The 17,209-nt window shown below is 35.5% G+C and overlaps 1 protein-coding gene across 7 annotated transcripts in view; it reads left to right on the top strand.

The window, feature by feature from the left end:
• Positions 1-17,209, top strand: part of DENND4A (DENN domain containing 4A) — a 58,027-nt gene that overhangs the window by 14,349 nt on the left and 26,469 nt on the right. For all 7 annotated transcript variants that reach the window (XM_082321793.1, XM_082321795.1, XM_082321794.1 and 4 more), the window contains 10 exons: positions 106-435; positions 1,043-1,292; positions 2,886-2,955; positions 4,558-4,727; positions 5,418-5,659; positions 7,963-8,029; positions 11,689-11,747; positions 12,418-12,562; positions 13,156-13,331; positions 15,261-15,361. In XM_082321793.1, coding sequence (XP_082177919.1) covers positions 128-435; positions 1,043-1,292; positions 2,886-2,955; positions 4,558-4,727; positions 5,418-5,659; positions 7,963-8,029; positions 11,689-11,747; positions 12,418-12,562; positions 13,156-13,331; positions 15,261-15,361 — 1,588 coding nt within the window. In that variant the 5' untranslated portion in view covers positions 106-127. The remainder of the gene's footprint in view (positions 1-105; positions 436-1,042; positions 1,293-2,885; positions 2,956-4,557; positions 4,728-5,417; positions 5,660-7,962; positions 8,030-11,688; positions 11,748-12,417; positions 12,563-13,155; positions 13,332-15,260; positions 15,362-17,209) is intronic.

The following is a 17,209-nucleotide window of genomic DNA, read 5'->3' as shown; positions in this document are numbered from 1 at the left end:
TTCATTTATATTATTGCAAATTTTCTGTTTTTAAAAATAATTTTATTATTTCTGATATCTTGCAATTTCCTTTAAAAATACTGACATGTATTTCTTTCTTACCAGTTATAACGTCTTGTAATGGAAGATGGAAGACAAAGGGGCTCGTGTTGCTGACTACTTTGTTGTCGCAGGATTAACAGATATTTCAAAACCACTAGAGGAAGAAATCCACTTCAATGATGCTTGCCATAAAATCGCTAAACCAAAAGAACCTATTACAGATGTAACAGTAATTAATAAATCGCTGGGGGAGGAAGTTCCTCAGGGATATAAATGCATAGATGTTACTCCCTCAGGACTGTCTGCTGATCTTAATAATGGCAGTCTTGTAGGACCGCAAATATACCTTTGTTATCGCCGAGGAAGGGATAAGCCGCCACTTACAGATTTGGGGTGAGTGGTTTTTCTGTTCCAGTAAGTGATTTTGGGAGTTTTATTTGACTAGTGGGGTTTGTTGAAATGCCATACTTTTTAAATATAAGGCCAAACTCTAAACAGGAAGGAATTTCTTGACTTGAGCATGCTGTAACCCAGTATGGTAGGAAAAATGCATGCTGAGTGGATTTTAGTGACAAGCGTAATCCTTTGCATTTTGGAGTTTTCAAAGCCGTTTATAATTTTCAATGTATATATTTTGGTTGAGATAAATGCTTAGCCTATTTAATACAGATTGAAAAGAGGTGAGTTGTATGATGTTCTTAGGATCAGGGAATGAATCTTTAATAGCATTGAAAATAACACTATTTTGCAGTAAACAATACACTTAAAAGCAATTATATGTGAGAAAAAATGGTATAGTTTCATCATGAAGCTTTTCTGTTAGAATGTAGTTTGATAAAATGTGACCTGAACTTGTCAGTAAAAATGTTTTGATCAGATGAGGCAAGAGCTGCTGTTAAGCTAGTACTATTCAGTTATAATTCTTAGTATAGTGTTAGTATTCATAGTGTTAAAAAAAAATTATGTGCCTTCTGACTTTTGTTCATCCCATTTTAACTAGGGTTTTATATGATGGGAAAGAAAGAGTGAAGCAAGGTTGTGAAATAATTCAAACTACTCCGTATGGTCGGCCTGCTAATATCAGTGGCAGTGCCTCATCGCAAAGAGTGTACATCACTTACCGAAGAGCGTCCGAAAACATGACACAAAACACATTGGCTGTTACGGATATATGTATAATCATACCAAGTAAAGGAGAAACCCCTCCACATACGTTCTGCAAGGTTGACAAGAACCTTAATAATAGTATGGTAAGATTCAAAATCTAAATTTTGAACACTTGATATTCAATGATGTAATGTTTGTGGAGTATTTGTGACAGTTCTCAGAGTACCTGGTGAAAAATTTTGACGAGCACTCTCCAAAGACAAAGGAAATCTTGGAAGAGTTGGAGGATTACATTTCTTTGTTCCTGTTTGTAACAAAGTCTTTTTGGAAGTCTTGGAGCAGATAGCCTTTTTAGTGCTGACTTGAGCAGCTTTGGATTAGTCCTTTAAACCGGTTGTGTCACCGTGTGTATAACTGGAGGTTTCACAGATGTGACTGTTTCTGACACTGATTTGACTGTTGTGATGGGAATTCTGTGTCTAACAACTGCCTTCTGTTTTGAACTCCCCTATTATGTACAATGCTATTTTATAAGTGTCATTCTCCTCAGTAGTTTCACAAACTTTTTCTCTGAAGGAAGTTGCATGTAAACGATGTTGGATGCTGTTGACTGTAAGCCTGTTTAAATGCTTAATATGGTTGCAAAGCTAGAGCTGCTGAAATACACGGGTGTCACAGCACTTTGTTTTGCAGAACTTAGTATTTAGGTGTCTCCTAATTGAATCTGCAGCCCTGTATGCTGGCTTTTGTAGGGTCCTCAAAAGTCAGCATGCTGACGAGGATGCTGACTGCATATGTGAGTAGTATCATGCAAAAAAAATCATGAAAATTGATCTGTACTTGTTTTTAACTGAATGCCTGTAGACATTAACAAATGGATTTTTCAGTTCCACCAGTCCCTGTATTGACTGGGTTATGGGAGTGCTGTCTTATAGCAATTGCTGTGTCTCTCTCCCATCCCTAAAAGCTTTGTGTGCCCTTAAAGGGTGCCAGTCTTTTCCATTCTGTGGCTTTCCATGTTCTTTTTTTTTTTTTCCATGTCCAGAAATTGAGAACTTCAAAAATATTTTAAAATGTCAACAATGCCAGAAAGGAAGTTGTTGCTTAGGAGCTGCAAAAACTATGGCATTATGTTGCAGTGTTTCACAGACTATGAAATCACAGATTGAATAAGGAATTGGGCTTAAAGATTAGCATGATTAAAATAAAAATGCAGGCACAAAAGAAAGTTGTTAAGTATTAACTTAAAGTAATATACAAATTTAGTTAATAGCAGAAACATTGCACTCTGTGTATATACATAAATGTGTGCATGTATGTATATCTGTCTATATAGGTATTTAAGCCAGAAGTTTAACAAAATGGAGAAAGGTTTAAATATTTATATGGATGTCAATTGTACTTAAATTTCTGTAGTTGTGTTAACAAATGTTTTAGAGAAGAATTTATAGATGTCATGCTTCAGTCTATAAACCAGTTCTGTTACCGGTACCTGCCATGGATCGGCTAGTGCGGAGCTAACACAGTACTCTTCTTTCCGTTATCTGTTTGTGGCCATTGGCAGAGAGGATAGTGTAGCAGGCCCAAAATTCCTATATCATAATGCTCTATGGTTTTGTGTGTATGTTATCGTTCTTTGTAAGCAAGGAAGAGGAGGTTTCCCTCCACTCTTCTGTTACATCCTTGTGTTATACTTCATCACGTAATCCAATAATTTCTTTTTTTTTTTTTTACAGTGGGGCTCAGCAGTATATTTATGTTATAAAAAGTCTGTGGCAAAAACCAACACCATATCGTATAAAGCTGGTATGTAACTACTATTTAGCTTTTTTTAATCTTCAATTCAGGATGTACAGGCTTATTTGGAATGTAACACATTTTTTTATTGAAGAATTATTTGACAAAGACACTGTCTTGGCATTATCCAAAAAGGAATCTTTCCCTGAAGAATTCTTTTAAAATAATGTCCTAAAATAAGCCTTAGAATTATGTAGCATGACTATTTTGTTTTAAAATTTGCTTTTAATTGGAAGCTCAGTTGTGTTCTGATAGGTTTCTACAAACCTGTGTGTCTCCCACCTCTGTTTTTGTTGCTGATAACTGTCTCTTAAGGGTGTGTGTATATATACGTATATGCAGAAGAAAATACCACAAAAATCCTTGGATGGATTTTCATGATCACTTTCTTTAAGAAATGTTTTGAAGAATACTGCAGACTTCCACACTGCCCCGAACATCAGTGGCATTGAGCTCTATAAGTATTTTTTGGATTGTGTATCATTTTTATTTTGTTGTTTTATTTATAAGACAGAAGTAGATTTGCTATGGCTCTGAAATGTGTTGGTTTTTTGGTTTTGGTGTTTTGTTTTTTTTTTAAAACCCTGATTTTGTTTGAGTGCAAGTCATGAGCATGTTTCAGCCTTAAGCTTTAATTCACTTATATCCCTTTGAGATGCTGCTCTCTGTAAACAACAGTAGCTTAGGACTAACTAAAAGGTGGACAATAAATTTGTAAATAAATAAACATTTTAAAAGGCCCCACATCTGGTATAGCTTGCTTCTTGGGGGTGGGAGGAAACCACTGCCCTTCTTGACTACCAGTTTTTATTGCTTATTAATATTTCACTGTATATTAGAAAAAAACGTGTAGTGATTGTGTTCTCTAATGCAGAGAAATCCTAAATCCCTTCACGCAATATTCATTCTCATGAATGACTCCCCTGGGTTGGCAATAAGAAAGGATAGATTGCTGCAGCCTTGTGATGGAATTGACGACCTGTATGTTAAAGAGCCTCTGCTTCAGAACTTCATGGTTTACAGCTATGTTTAAAATTAAGTCTAAACACATTAGTCTGATAGCCCATTAGCTGAATCCTCAGCTGAGGTGGATCAGCATAATTAATTGGTTTGATTCTATTGATACTAAAAAAAATAATCTATCTAATATCTAACATCAGATTTTTCCGGAAACTTGTTGGCAAGAATTAATTGCTCCCATAAGTGAAAACGTCAGTCTTATTTCTCAGTTATTCAGGTTATCTTTTTTTCAACTAAATTTTAAATCTTTACTCATACTAGTGATGAATGCAAACTGTTACGATAATAGTTGAGATGCACAAAACCTGCAAACGGAAAAAGATAAATTAGTTATGAATAGTTCCTAGAACAGTTAGTAGGACTTCAATCCAATGTTTTAGTCAGGTGATTTCTCCTTAGGCCTTGGAAGCATGCTGCCCCTTTCCAGCTATTTGCTACGCCTGATTATTTACAACTTTCTTTTACTGATCTTCTGAAATTAGTGTATGCTCATACCTTATTTTTTCTGGGCATGTTTTTATGGAATGAGCTATTACAAATATGTTTCTGCTATTCCTTATGTAACTGCCTCTTTACAAATTGCCTTTATAGGTTTAATATGCAGGTATCCCGAGGAAGATTATGAATCATTCCCATTACCAGAATCTGTGCCTCTTTTTTGTCTGCCTATGGGTGCAACGATTGAATGTTGGCCATCTAACAGCAAATACCCTCTCCCAGTTTTTTCTACATTTGTACTAACTGGAGCTTCTGCAGAAAAGGTATTTTAAAAGCTTAAAAAAAAATCACTGTTAATAATTTAAATTAAAAAATTTGGTTATATATCTTTTCAGGATGATGATAATGCATATTTCCATAGGCAAACTTGAATCTATTCATTTGGGCTTAATTCAAAGACTACTTTAAAGAGTGACTTGCATTTATTTCACTGCTGGACTGTTGATCTTATAAACCTGTACTCCTTTGCTTTCCAATCCTGTTAGCCTTTGAAACTACAGAGCTATAAAAATTCTGACTGCATATACATGCAAGTATACTATTTTTATTGCAAGCCTGGAAACAACCTTGCATGTATATACTTGTTCTAAAAAGTAAATTGGATGTCAGAGGAATACTGCTTTGAGTTGCTTACGAAGGATTCCTAAAATAGGCAATTGTATGAGCAGTTGGCTGTAGTTGTACTCTGTATCATCATTATTTTTCCCTCACTTAAATCGTTTCATAAATTACTCTTTCTCATACGACATTAAGTGTTTTAAATAAATAATAGACAGTCTGGATTTTCACAGCCATAAGAATATTCCGGAATAGATTCCTTCAAAAGGTGGTGCATTAACGTAATTTTCAAACAGTAACATAGACTTGATTTTCCTTGCATGTTTGGGGTTTGTTAGACTGCTTTGAAGACTGAGGCAGATTTATTGACTTCAAATCCACTATGTTGTTTGCAGGTATATGGTGCTGCTATTCAGTTTTATGAACTGTATCCTGAAGAGAATCTCACAGAGAAACAAAAATCTCAACTGGGATTAGCAGCTGCTGTTGAGGGAAAGTCAGAGACATGCAGAACAGTTCAAACAAATAAATGCATCTGCCTGCTCTCTCACTGGCCTTTCTTTGATGCTTTCAAGAAGTTTCTTACCTTTCTGTATCGTTACTCCATTTCTGGTCCGCATGTCCTACCCATTGAGAAGTAAGTAATTTCAAAAATTCGTAACAGTAATTTCAGTTGATGAGAGCTTTCTTTACTTCAAAGTTTCCTGTAATATCCTTTCGACTTTAGTCATTGAACATTAAATATAATGGCTACACTAGATTAAGCACTTCTCTCCATTGATTAAATGTATCTTTACCTACTTCCTGAAAAAGCCTGGATTTTTATTTGTGATTTAATTGCCTGCAAAGGTATCTCTGAAAGCCTTTTTTAATTAGCTTTGCACCCTTTAGCGTAGTGATTAGGAGGAGCAAGATTATAAATCCTTTCTTAATGTTGCATACATTAGTTAGGAGATTAAAATATGTAGTTTTGCATTTTTTTAAATGCCTATTTGTTGTGTAATGAGAGATAATAGAGCAGATTGAATTTTTTGCACTAGTAATCCTCCTCTATTTGTGATAAATAAACTTAATTTCCTTCTCAAAGGATTTCACATTTTAAAATGCAGAGGAAATCCTTACATCCGGGAAGTGGTTGATACCTGTAATTGATATGTAATACTGTTAAACATTTCTAGGCTAATGAAACTTTTTAATGCATCAGATTGCAAATGCAGTATTTGCTTTTTTATTTTATTACACATCAGTCTTTTTTTCTTATTAAACTTCAATATTGAAGCTTTATGAGACTTTGACTTTGTGGATTAAGCATTTTTTGTGATTGTTTATCCACTTAATTATTCCACTTTGTATCTATTATACTTGTTTTAAAATTCTGATAGTGTAAACTTCCAGTAATGAAAAGATTTTTGGGTTTTTTTTAAGCTGAGAACTAGTTTTTGGTCTTTGAGTTTTGGGAATGAATAAAATGAGAAGTAAATATAACAAATGTTTTATCAATTTTGATTTTACAGATTTATTTGCTTATTCTCATTTCTCCAGTTTGTAAACTGACCGGTCAATTTACTGTGGATAACTTAAATATAGCTACACTGTCTTGCATGAAGTTAATATAGTGTCTAGCCTAGTTTCATCGGCTATTTTAGTGATGATGAAGGTTGTCTGTGCCATACATGCGTATCTGAACATTTTCAGTCAGCCCTGCTTCTGCAAGCAGCAGGCCTTTTCCCTTGATGTTTGCTGTATGTTCCATATTTCTGCCACCATCTTCATACGCTGGTAATAAAGACAAAACCCCAAATCCGTTGTCAGCCTGATTCCTCTCCTGTTCTCCTTGCCACGTGGCTGCACAGACATTGATGCTGACACAAGGGAGGTCACTTGAGGAACGGTGAAGAGGAGGCACAAGACTGCTTCTGGTTAATGCCAGTTATGTGATTATAAAACTGCAACAGAAAGTTAAGCCTAGCACAAGTACGCAAAATTAAAAACACAGTAAAAATGTGGGGTGGGTTTTTTTTTTTGCATACATCTAATGGCATAATATGCAGCTACGTTGAAATATATGTATGAAATGTATAGCTTTGAATCAGAAACATGTAAAACGAGTCTTCTATATAAATCAATGCTTATGTGTGGGTTTCTCTGAATTTCTTCAAAATTTGGTTGTTGGCTGCATCGTAACAATGGTAAAAGTTGCAGAAATTACAGTAAAGTATGTGCGATAGTGTGCAGTTTATGATGGATTACCTGTTTCTTCCTGAGTTTCTACTGATTGCATCTAGTTTCTTTTAATGTGAAAGCATGTATGATGTAGAACTCCTGCACTTTTAGAACTTTTGGAAGTTTAATCAATTTATAAAACTGAGAACTTATTCAAATTTTAAAAATGTTTTTCTGTATCTGTAATATATGGAAAAACTGCAACACTTTTTTCATCAGAAATCTTACATAACATTTTGTATTTGGAAGTGAAGAAAATGGATGAACTTAATGACTCTCCTTGATACTCAGCTGTGAATATTTTTTTGCAAATAACCAGTGCTAGTCTCTGAGGTATAGTGCTGTTTCAAGCCCGTCTCAGAAGAAGGATTGTAAAATGGTATTGTGATACTCAAACATCAATATTTCTGCTTTACAGTAAAAAAAAAAAAAATCTCCTTGTAATTTTTCAGTCTCACAAACTATGCTTGTCGTCTGAAAGGTAATCTGGCCTGCCATTTTGGTTGTTGCTAGTAGAAAAATAGGTTTTCAAGGACAGAATATCCCTGTAGGATTTGGGGGCTGGGTGTTTTTTTTTTTTTTTTTTGCTCTCTGTCTTCTGAATAAGTATGTGCCATTTTTATATAATAATTTTTCTTACTGGCAATAACTTTGTCTTGAGGTAAAGCAGTTTGAGCTTATAATTTCTACTAAATCAGTATTTTTCTTTTTCTCTAGACACATTTCCCATTTCATGCATAAAGTTCCTTTTCCATCCCCTCAGAGGCCAAGAATTCTAGTTCAGGTAAGTGTAAATTTCTTCTTAATGGCTACTTCTTAAGTGAAGACAAAACAGCTGTTGAACAGGTTAGTAAATGGAAAATGTGATTTTTATGTTCAATTTTTTTTTGTTGTTCAGGATTTTTTCCCTAAATTCATACACTTAATTTTTACAGATTTCTCACACTTGTTTCCAGTTTAGTTAAGGACTTCAGTGAGATATTAGAAGATACTGTTTAGTGAGTTTAGAACTTAATTGCTTTTTTCAGAGTATATCGAAATTAATGAAAAAGTACTCAAAGTCAGCATCTGGTTTGATTTTTTTTTTTTGCAATAGCTTTTGAACTGTTTTCTTCTTGCTACTGTATGAAGGCTGAGTGTAAAATAAACAAAATTAAAACCAGATGTGACGAGTGTATTCGTGATTACCCCTTTTCCCAAAGGGCTTCGTGCTGTCTTCTACATAATGGATAGCTCTTACTGAAAACTGCAAGAGCCACGCACATTCAACAGAGGCACACTTTATCAAGTATAACCCTTATTCTGTCCTACCTGCCAGACGTAGCATATTTTACTGGGTGTGAGTGAAATGGTAGAATTGCTAGGATTAGGTTACCTGTTGTTTGAAATTTCATCCATTTCACTGTTGGTAGGAGAGAGGAAATCCCTATCTCAAAAACTTCTTAAGTGAAATGTTATTAAATCTTCACTTTTTTTTCCTCCTAGGAGGCAAAACTGGTAGAGACATGTTAAAATTTTATTGCTGAGAAAAGATATCTCTGTTCTTGTAGTTATTCTACCAATCCTGTGGTTTTGAACAAGTTGTTACAAAATGATGTTACTCTCTGTTACTACTTGAATGAAATAAAATACGGAGAGCCCTGTACAGTTTTCGGTCTTAATGTAGTAGCCCATATGCTACTGAAGTCTTTCAGAGTAAATACAATCTTGGGCTATGCCTTTATAGAATGTATTGAATATTAAAGATCCTCCTTGGTGTACTTGGATATTCTAAAGTGGCATTTATTACAGTTACTAAAAAGGGGCTGGAGAACAGTTATACTGAAACTGTATCTGACACTTCTGTCACTGGTGTTATGACTGGGTTCAATTCAAAACCCAGTATTTTTACATCTCGGGGTTTTTCTTGTATTCATGTTCAATAAAATATTTGTGCTAGGGAACACTAAACATACATTTACAGAGAACTATAAGTGAGTTTAGACAAAAACATTTACTTTTTTTAATCTGAGTTTTTAGGGAACTCTGTCAAAATATGTGTGGGTGTATATCCCAGAACAAAGTCTGAGGGCCTAGATGTAAGTGAATGTGAAATGAAGTGTTACACCTTATTTTCAAAATGCTGTATGTGTCAGGTTGGTACAACTTTAGTAGCTGATAGTATAGATGGAGAAAGCGCTGCTTTTAAAGTAGGCAGTGGTAGGTGAGATCTCTGAATAAGTACTTCCTTCAAGCTGCTTTCAGGGTCTTTTGAGTTGTGTTTGATACTGCACTGAATACAATCACCTGTGATTTTTATCGAAGATGTTTTCCCAAAAATAGTGTGGGAAATACCTGTTTTCTTGAAAATTACAAGCTTTTACGATTCCATTTCATTGAAGAAATAATAATTTCTCTCTGAAGCTTGTTAATGTAAAACATGGTAGTCTTTTGCTAAATAATTAGTATATCAAATCCTTCTGAGTATGTGTTGCTGTAGAATGTCTCACAAGTGCCTATATGCTTTCTAAAAATGAGACCTGATATAGTTCAGTAACTACACGTATGCCAGTCTGGATGTGTAACCCGTTTTTAGATCCTTCTTAGCATCTGTTACAAGCGAGACAGAACATGGAGTGTGTCTGACTTTTAAGCTTCAAAGAAATTACAGCCATTAGTAAAATGCTCAGAAATGTTCACGATTGCCAGTTTCCAGCTGCTGTTGTTGACGGGTTGTTTCTGATCTAAAATCTGCTTAGACGCCGTTCTCCATGTCCTACATCCCCTTATTACACAGATGTTCCCGTTCTAATGATGTAATAGCAACCTGCAAACTGCAAGAGCACGTCGAGTATATGTTTCTCCCTGTGAAGAACAGGGCCAGTGAGTGCCCCTTCTGCCTAAGGGAGACATGCTCTTTGAGTAGGTGCTTGATTGTGTTTATCTGCTTTCACTGAAACACAAAAGTCCTAGGATATTAGGCTGATGCTTCCTTTCTGAGGGTAGTTTATGAAGGTTACCTCAGGCTGAAAAAAATGAGGCCTGAATTCTTTCACTGAACAAGCTAATGGTGGTGGTTGCCACAAGGTGACTTACTTGAAGACAAATCTAGCATGGAGAGTGGTGTGGCCATCCTCGGCGGTCACTGAAGCAGTATTGCGTAGACTCTTATGTTCTGTGTTTTGTGTGTCTGTCCAGGCACAGTGTTAGGTGACTTGGTGCTTCAGCATTTGTATTACTAATTCATCTGGTCTTCTGACTTCTGTTGCCTGGTCAGCTGCAGTGGGGTCTAAGGTGAAACATAGTCAAAAATGAAATGTTATTAGAAGTTGTCTGAACTTGCAGCTTAGTTGTACAAGTTACTGTGACTTACTGAATTACTACTGCTACTTGTATGTGTGCTTTTATACAATAGATAGAAAATACATGACCACTTAGCAGGGAAGATTAAGCTAACTGGTATCTTGTTACCTTGGATTTACTATGGCTGAAAACATCAGCTGAGTTTTGGTAAATTGAGTCATAGAATCACAGAATGGTTTGGGTTGGAAGGGACCCTAAAGATCATCTGGTTCCAACCCCCCTGCCATGGGCGGGGACACCTTCTGCTAGACCAGGTTGCTCAAAGCCCCATCCAGCCTGGCCTTGAACACCTCCAGGGATGGGGCATCCACAGCTTCTCTGGGTAACCTGTTGCAGTGCCTCAGCACCCTCACAGTGAAGAATTTCTTCCTTATATCTAATCTAACATCTACCCTCTTTCGGTTTAGAGCCATTACCCCTTGTCCTACCATTGCCCTGTGATTGTGTATCTGTATTCTTGTACTCATTTGAATCATACTGAATATATGAATGATTTCTCTTGATGTCATATCACTGTAAGAAAGAAATGTGAATTAGTAAGATCTTTGTCTTGAATCTTCAACTAATGTAAATTTTAAAGATTCTATCAAAGCTGAGCTGTTTCTACCAGCTAAGAGCCTAATTCTCATGTCTTCTGAAGAAAATATTTCTTCACATTACGATCTGCCATCTCTCCCCTTCATGCATTTTATCCCTTATTTTATCTCTTTTCCCCCTAAATCCAAAAAGAATCCTCCCCGGCCCCTGAAAGCTGTACAAACTATAGGTCCTCACTTCCCTGAAAATACAGAAGGCTTCATTTTTCAGCAGTTAATGTATTCAATTTTTTGCAGTATTAGCTAATTTAAATTCCTCTTTATGAATATGCAATGTATTCAATTCTAAGCAAGAAAGGAAGATCGTGCTTTGCCTGCTTTTTGCTAAAAGATACTCATGCATAGCCTTACACACCACTTCTTACGGTGCTATACAACTGGGATATATAAGGTTCGGCTTAGTTTATGTTTTACTTTTAGGTGTTCTTTGTTATAGTTGTGTAATTTCTAATAAATATTTCTAAAGTTCAGAATAAAAAGAATGTATTTTAAAATCTTTTTCCAGCTATCTCCACATGATAACCTGATTCTTAGCCAACCTGTGTCATCACCCCTTCCCCTGAGGCAAGTAGCAGTATCTTCTGTTTAATTGTGGAATATATTCTGATTTACATTGCAGAAAAGATTTGGTACTTTGAGTTGTAATTGTGCAAATTAACTTACCTTGTCTGGTGCCTTTTATAGCTAGTGTATCTGAAGTTTATTGATGTGATTAGCCCTGCGCCCTGACAAGGATACATACTTAATGAACAGTATTATGTGTTTTTTTGAATAACTTTAGTGGCTCTTGAGGCAGAATATAGATTGTTAGATCCCCTTTCTAGGAGTTGGTACCTGGGCTCCCAAGATAATGCAGCTTTTGTATTGCAAGGTAATTGAAGGAGTTCTGTGACTGTCTTAACTTTCGTGTCTCAGTGCAGGAGAATGATTAAAGAAACACATGTTGTCTCCCTGTAAATTGCTTCTCAGAAAGAACAATCATCATGCACGTCTCCTGAAAATAGTCTAGACCGATTGAAGAGTCTCAAGGAATTGTGTTTACTGTTGGGAAGTAACCATTCTTCACTGGACAGTGAAGTGTACCAAGCAGTCTGCCTCGCAATCTTCTTTAAAAGAAAGATTTGCAGATTTACTGTTACAAAATCCCACTCTAATGCCTTGTTTTCTATCTTGTTATTGAACTTTTTTTTTATGGTCCCTTGTAACTCACCAGTGTGTTTATATTCTGTAACAGTGGGGGCAAGTTTTCTACACTACTTCAGAATTTAGGACCTGAAAATGCAGTAACTCTACTTGTATTTGCTGTGACGGAACATAAAATTCTCATCCATTCATTGCGACCTTCTGTCCTTACTAGTGTGACGGAGGCATTAGTCTCTGTAAGTAAAGCACTTTTTTTAATCATACACCTGTAAGTGGAAAAATTTTTTAGATAAAATCTAAGATCAGTAGTAGTGCTGTTAGGCTTAAAGGTTACTTAAAAATAAGAATAAAAATAAAGATCATTAGAGAGAAAAGATCATGTTGCTAATGATATCGCACAAAGACAGACGAGAGAGTAACCGTTGTTGGTTCTTTGTGTGTAAATATTGTAAATGAGCATGTTGTTTGGTCATCGTAATGCACTAAATGTGAGTTCCTGATTGTGCCAAATAGCACTGTATTCTCTCTTGCAGAATTTGAAATGCACGTTATTTTCCTGCCTGTCTTCACTAAGCGTTGTTTTGCTACCTCTGCTATATACAGTCTATTATACTATATGTGAAGAGCTTTTTCCTGCAAATTAAACAAACTGGATTTTAGAGACATGAGTGCGTTTTTATTTAATAATCTGCACCTGGATCTTCAGTAATAATTATCTGCCATGTTAAATAATTTTGAAGTGGCAGTTAGTGAAGTGTGGGTTATACTTGCATAGACTATATTATTATACATGTTTAACCTATGTTTTTGTTTCTGCATATTTTCAAAGATGATATTTCCCTTCCACTGGCCTTGCCCATATATCCCTCTCTGTCCCTTGGCACTGGCAGATGTGTTAAGTGCACCGTGCCCGTTTATAGTGGGAATTGATTCAAGATACTTTGATCTCTATGACCCTCCACCAGACGTTAGCTGTGTTGACCTAGATACCAATACAATTTCTCAGTAAGTATTTATTGACAATTCTTCTTCTGTGATAATTTTTTTTTTTTTTTGCTTCCTGTTTTCAAAGGCAGAATACTAGCTTTTTGGCAAAACTTTGGGGGGGGGGGGGTTTGTTTTTGTTTTTTTAAAACCTCTGAACTTTGTAATACATCATCATTCTTGAAATGAGCATGCTAGAAATTATATCTCCTGTTCAACACGGCAGAGTGGAGGTACAGTCCTCATGGAACATTATTGCCTTTTATTCTATTACATTAAAATCTTATTGCACGTGTTGGAACATTTCCTGGATTAACCATGTTATGTCTTGCTTCATTGTCCCTGGAGGAGAAGAGTCATTTTTGTTTTTCGGTGATCAGCTTTCTTAGTGTTGAAGAAATTCTACTATTGTCATATGGGCACCTGCTTGAAAATTATAACAATTAAATTATACTCCATATCAATATAGAATAGGATATATCAATAGGATATATCAATAGGAATATCAATATCGATAGAAACTTCATGTTGAGAATTAGAGATGTGAACTTCCATGGGTGAGAGAGTCTTAATTAAGACTTAGAATCATGCCATCATTAGCAAACTGAAATAACAGTATTCCTTCTCCTTCAGAACTGTGTAGATTACTATGTTTTTCTGTAATACTAATTATCTAGTGTCTAAAATACTAGTAAGGGACAGCAGTGCACTGTTAAAACTATTGGAAAACAGTCCATATTGTTATGATATTCAAAACAAAAAAAATATTTCCTTGTGATGATGCGATACAAAAATAGACAGAAGAGGGTAAGGCTTCTAATTCAAGATTCTAAACCACACAAAACTAATTAAACTTGTATTTCAGAATTAAACTTTTATTGCAGTATCATGTTTAATATACTCAGTGTAACTTCTCAAAGTCTTTGGTCAGCGTTCTTTTATATCATCCTCCTGTTGGTAGCAGTCTTTCAGCGTTACTATGCCTAACTAAAATCTTTTTTATTCCCAAATTTTCTTACTTGTGAGTTTATTTTTGCATCAGTAGTTGTGTGTGGATTTAGAGAAGGTTGCATATATTAAGTATTTTTAAGTAGAAATTTTTGTTAAGGATTTTATGCTGATACCACATTTGTATGGCAATTCTCTGAAGTTTTTAGGAACTAGTTCAAACTAGGCTGTGATAACTTTGGTTTTGGTTTTGTTACTTTTTAGTTAAGAGAAACATGTTTGTACATTTCTTCTGATATTTGTCTAATTTGCTACGTATTCATTAATGGAAAATAATTTATTTCCAGTTATTTCTGTTTTAGTTCTACTTTTAACTGATTTTCTATGCATTTTCTTAGAACAGATTAATTCCGTTTCATCATATGGAAAAAAGTGTCAAACAGATGCTTACTATTTTTGCAACTTTGTGACCAATAGGGTTTTGAGGCTTGCTGGTGCCCTCTGACAAAGAATGTTGCAATTCTTTTCATCGTGATAACGATATAGTTAAGTCCAAATCTATATGCACTACAGACAAAGCAGTTATCCTATCAAACTGAGTTTGGGTTACTACGAGCATTCTAGTCATTCTCTCCATCCTAGTTTAAGTAAGTACAGCTCAGAACCTAACGTGTGGTGGATACTTGTGCAATGGCAGGCACTTAAAACTATTAATCCTTCTTTCATGAGTTCTAAGTGGATTGATTTCGGTGCTAACAAGTGTGGCTGCATAATCATCATCCTGAAATATGGGGCATTGGTTGGATGGTTGTGATCAAATCTATCTATAGTAGATCAAATTTGACTTGGTTGGTTGGTTGTCAGTCCTTCTCAGTCCTCTCTTAATGGAGCAAATTGTATATGTTCTCCCATTTCTCTGGTGGGATAGAAGAATCCTCTGAATACAGTCCTGTATACACACATATTCCAGTGTATGCTCATACTTTTCTTTTTTCCTTCCAGAACTGGAGATAAGAAAGCTATTGCATGGAAGATCTTACCAAAGAAACCTTGTAAAAATCTGATGAACGCTTTAAATAATTTATATCAGCAACTGGCAGAATGTGAGTGGGAAAGTACATAGTAAGATTTACGTTGGCTGGAGTGTGCCACATTAACAGATAAATACAGCTAATTAAATGTGTTCTTAAGTCACCCGGTACACTAAACATAATGTTTTCATACAAAATGGGGAAATTTGTGCTTTAAGTCCAGAGATTAGAACCCATGTAGAGGCTTTTGGGGTGGAAGAGACTTCCATATATATATATATATCTCTCTCTCTATATTGCAATGCTCAATCAAAATCCCTTCGTATTGATGTTGTCCTCGTATAAGTAAAACGCAGAGCTTTTATGAGAAGGGAATAGTAAAGCAAAGAGTAGGCCAGGACCTAATGAAGACCTTTGTTTTGTCTTCAAAGCCTGCTCAAGTCTGCTGATGTCTTGACAATTGAGATAACTTTGATACTAAAGCTGATAGTACTTTACCTAAAATTTTAAGATGGAAATAGCAAATGTTTTATAAACATTAGGCTTTTCAATATATAGCACAATTACTGGACGTTTCTAAGCAAAAATTGGTGGTTGATAGAATCCTCAAATATTGCAGAGCAAGGTATATTGAACCTTGATGTGAGAAAGCAGAAAAATGGATAGGGATGATGTTAGTGAAATTCTTTAAAACAAAACGTTTGGAAATATAAATGTCGTCAAGGCCAGCTGATGTGCTCGGGCGTCATAGCTAACAGGCTTTGTGAAGTGGGAAGGAAGTCCATCAGCACTCTGGTATTACCTGTCTGCTTAGAAGATGATTTCCATGGACAGTGGAGGGAGCCTTAAGGAGCAATAACGCAATTGTAAAATCAAGTTGCTGCGGCAGAGACAGCCAGTGGTTAAGACTTAAACCAGAGTATGAAAAGGATGGAGTTGATCAACACTGCATGTTTGAGAAATACATTCCTGGAAAGCATATTGCATGAGATCTTTGTAGTTGTCACCTGGATTTAGGGCATTGGTTTTTTTAAAGGCTGTTTATACCTTCTTGGCTATTGAGATCACTAGAATTTAATCATGTCCCCGTTAAAATGTGCAGAAACAGAAGTTTATAGGTGTGTGCTGCGCAAAAAAATGTGTGTAGCTGATAGGTGATAAAAATTGTCTGTTGCTTCAAAATTTTGATATATTTTACTGTGAGGATTTCTTTAGAAAAAATTTTAAACCTTATGTTCTCTATACTCTATAAAAATAGAGCGGTACTGACCTTTAAGCAATTGTGATAAGAATTTAACGTGATATCAATATAAGGTTGGCTATAATTATATTATGTGGAAAGCCAGTAATGAAACTATCCTTTTACTTTTCTGAGACATTATTAGAACGTTACCACACTTTGTGTGTAGCGGTGCAGTCTTAGCTAGAGTTCTGATGGCTTTAAAATGTTGAGACAAGTGTCTACTTTAAGAATAGGGATTTTGCTAGGTCTTTTAAAAAATGCCTGCCTTCTCTCTGTGTCAGTGTTTTGTGTTGTGTTGTATTTTGATGGTTCCACTTTGCATCTGAGTGGTGTTTTTCTGTGTATATAGGTACTTGATATGTATAGTCTGCTTTTTGGGAACACTTTGAAATGAAAGGCACTGTAAAAAAAAAAAAAGTAATACACACATGCTGTCTATGCGTTTGTCCCTAAAATATGCTTCTTTAATCGGCTCTTGTATAAATTTTCTTGTGTTTTTATAAACAGCTTTCTTGGAGAGTTTTTTTAAGCTCTGTCCATACTGGTTCTCTCTGCTGCATTAACTAATGTGCTGAAACGGTAAATGTATCTTGCTTTTGGTATTATCCAGAGATACAGGAGTTGTATAAGGTCAAGCCGAATCCATTGTCGCGTGTCATGATTGAATTTAATTGCAT

This window comes from Platalea leucorodia (assembly GCF_965183815.1).
Source record: "Platalea leucorodia genome assembly, chromosome: 9".
Lineage (NCBI taxonomy): Eukaryota > Metazoa > Chordata > Aves > Pelecaniformes > Threskiornithidae > Platalea > Platalea leucorodia.
This window is presented reverse-complemented; position numbering and strand designations above follow the sequence as displayed.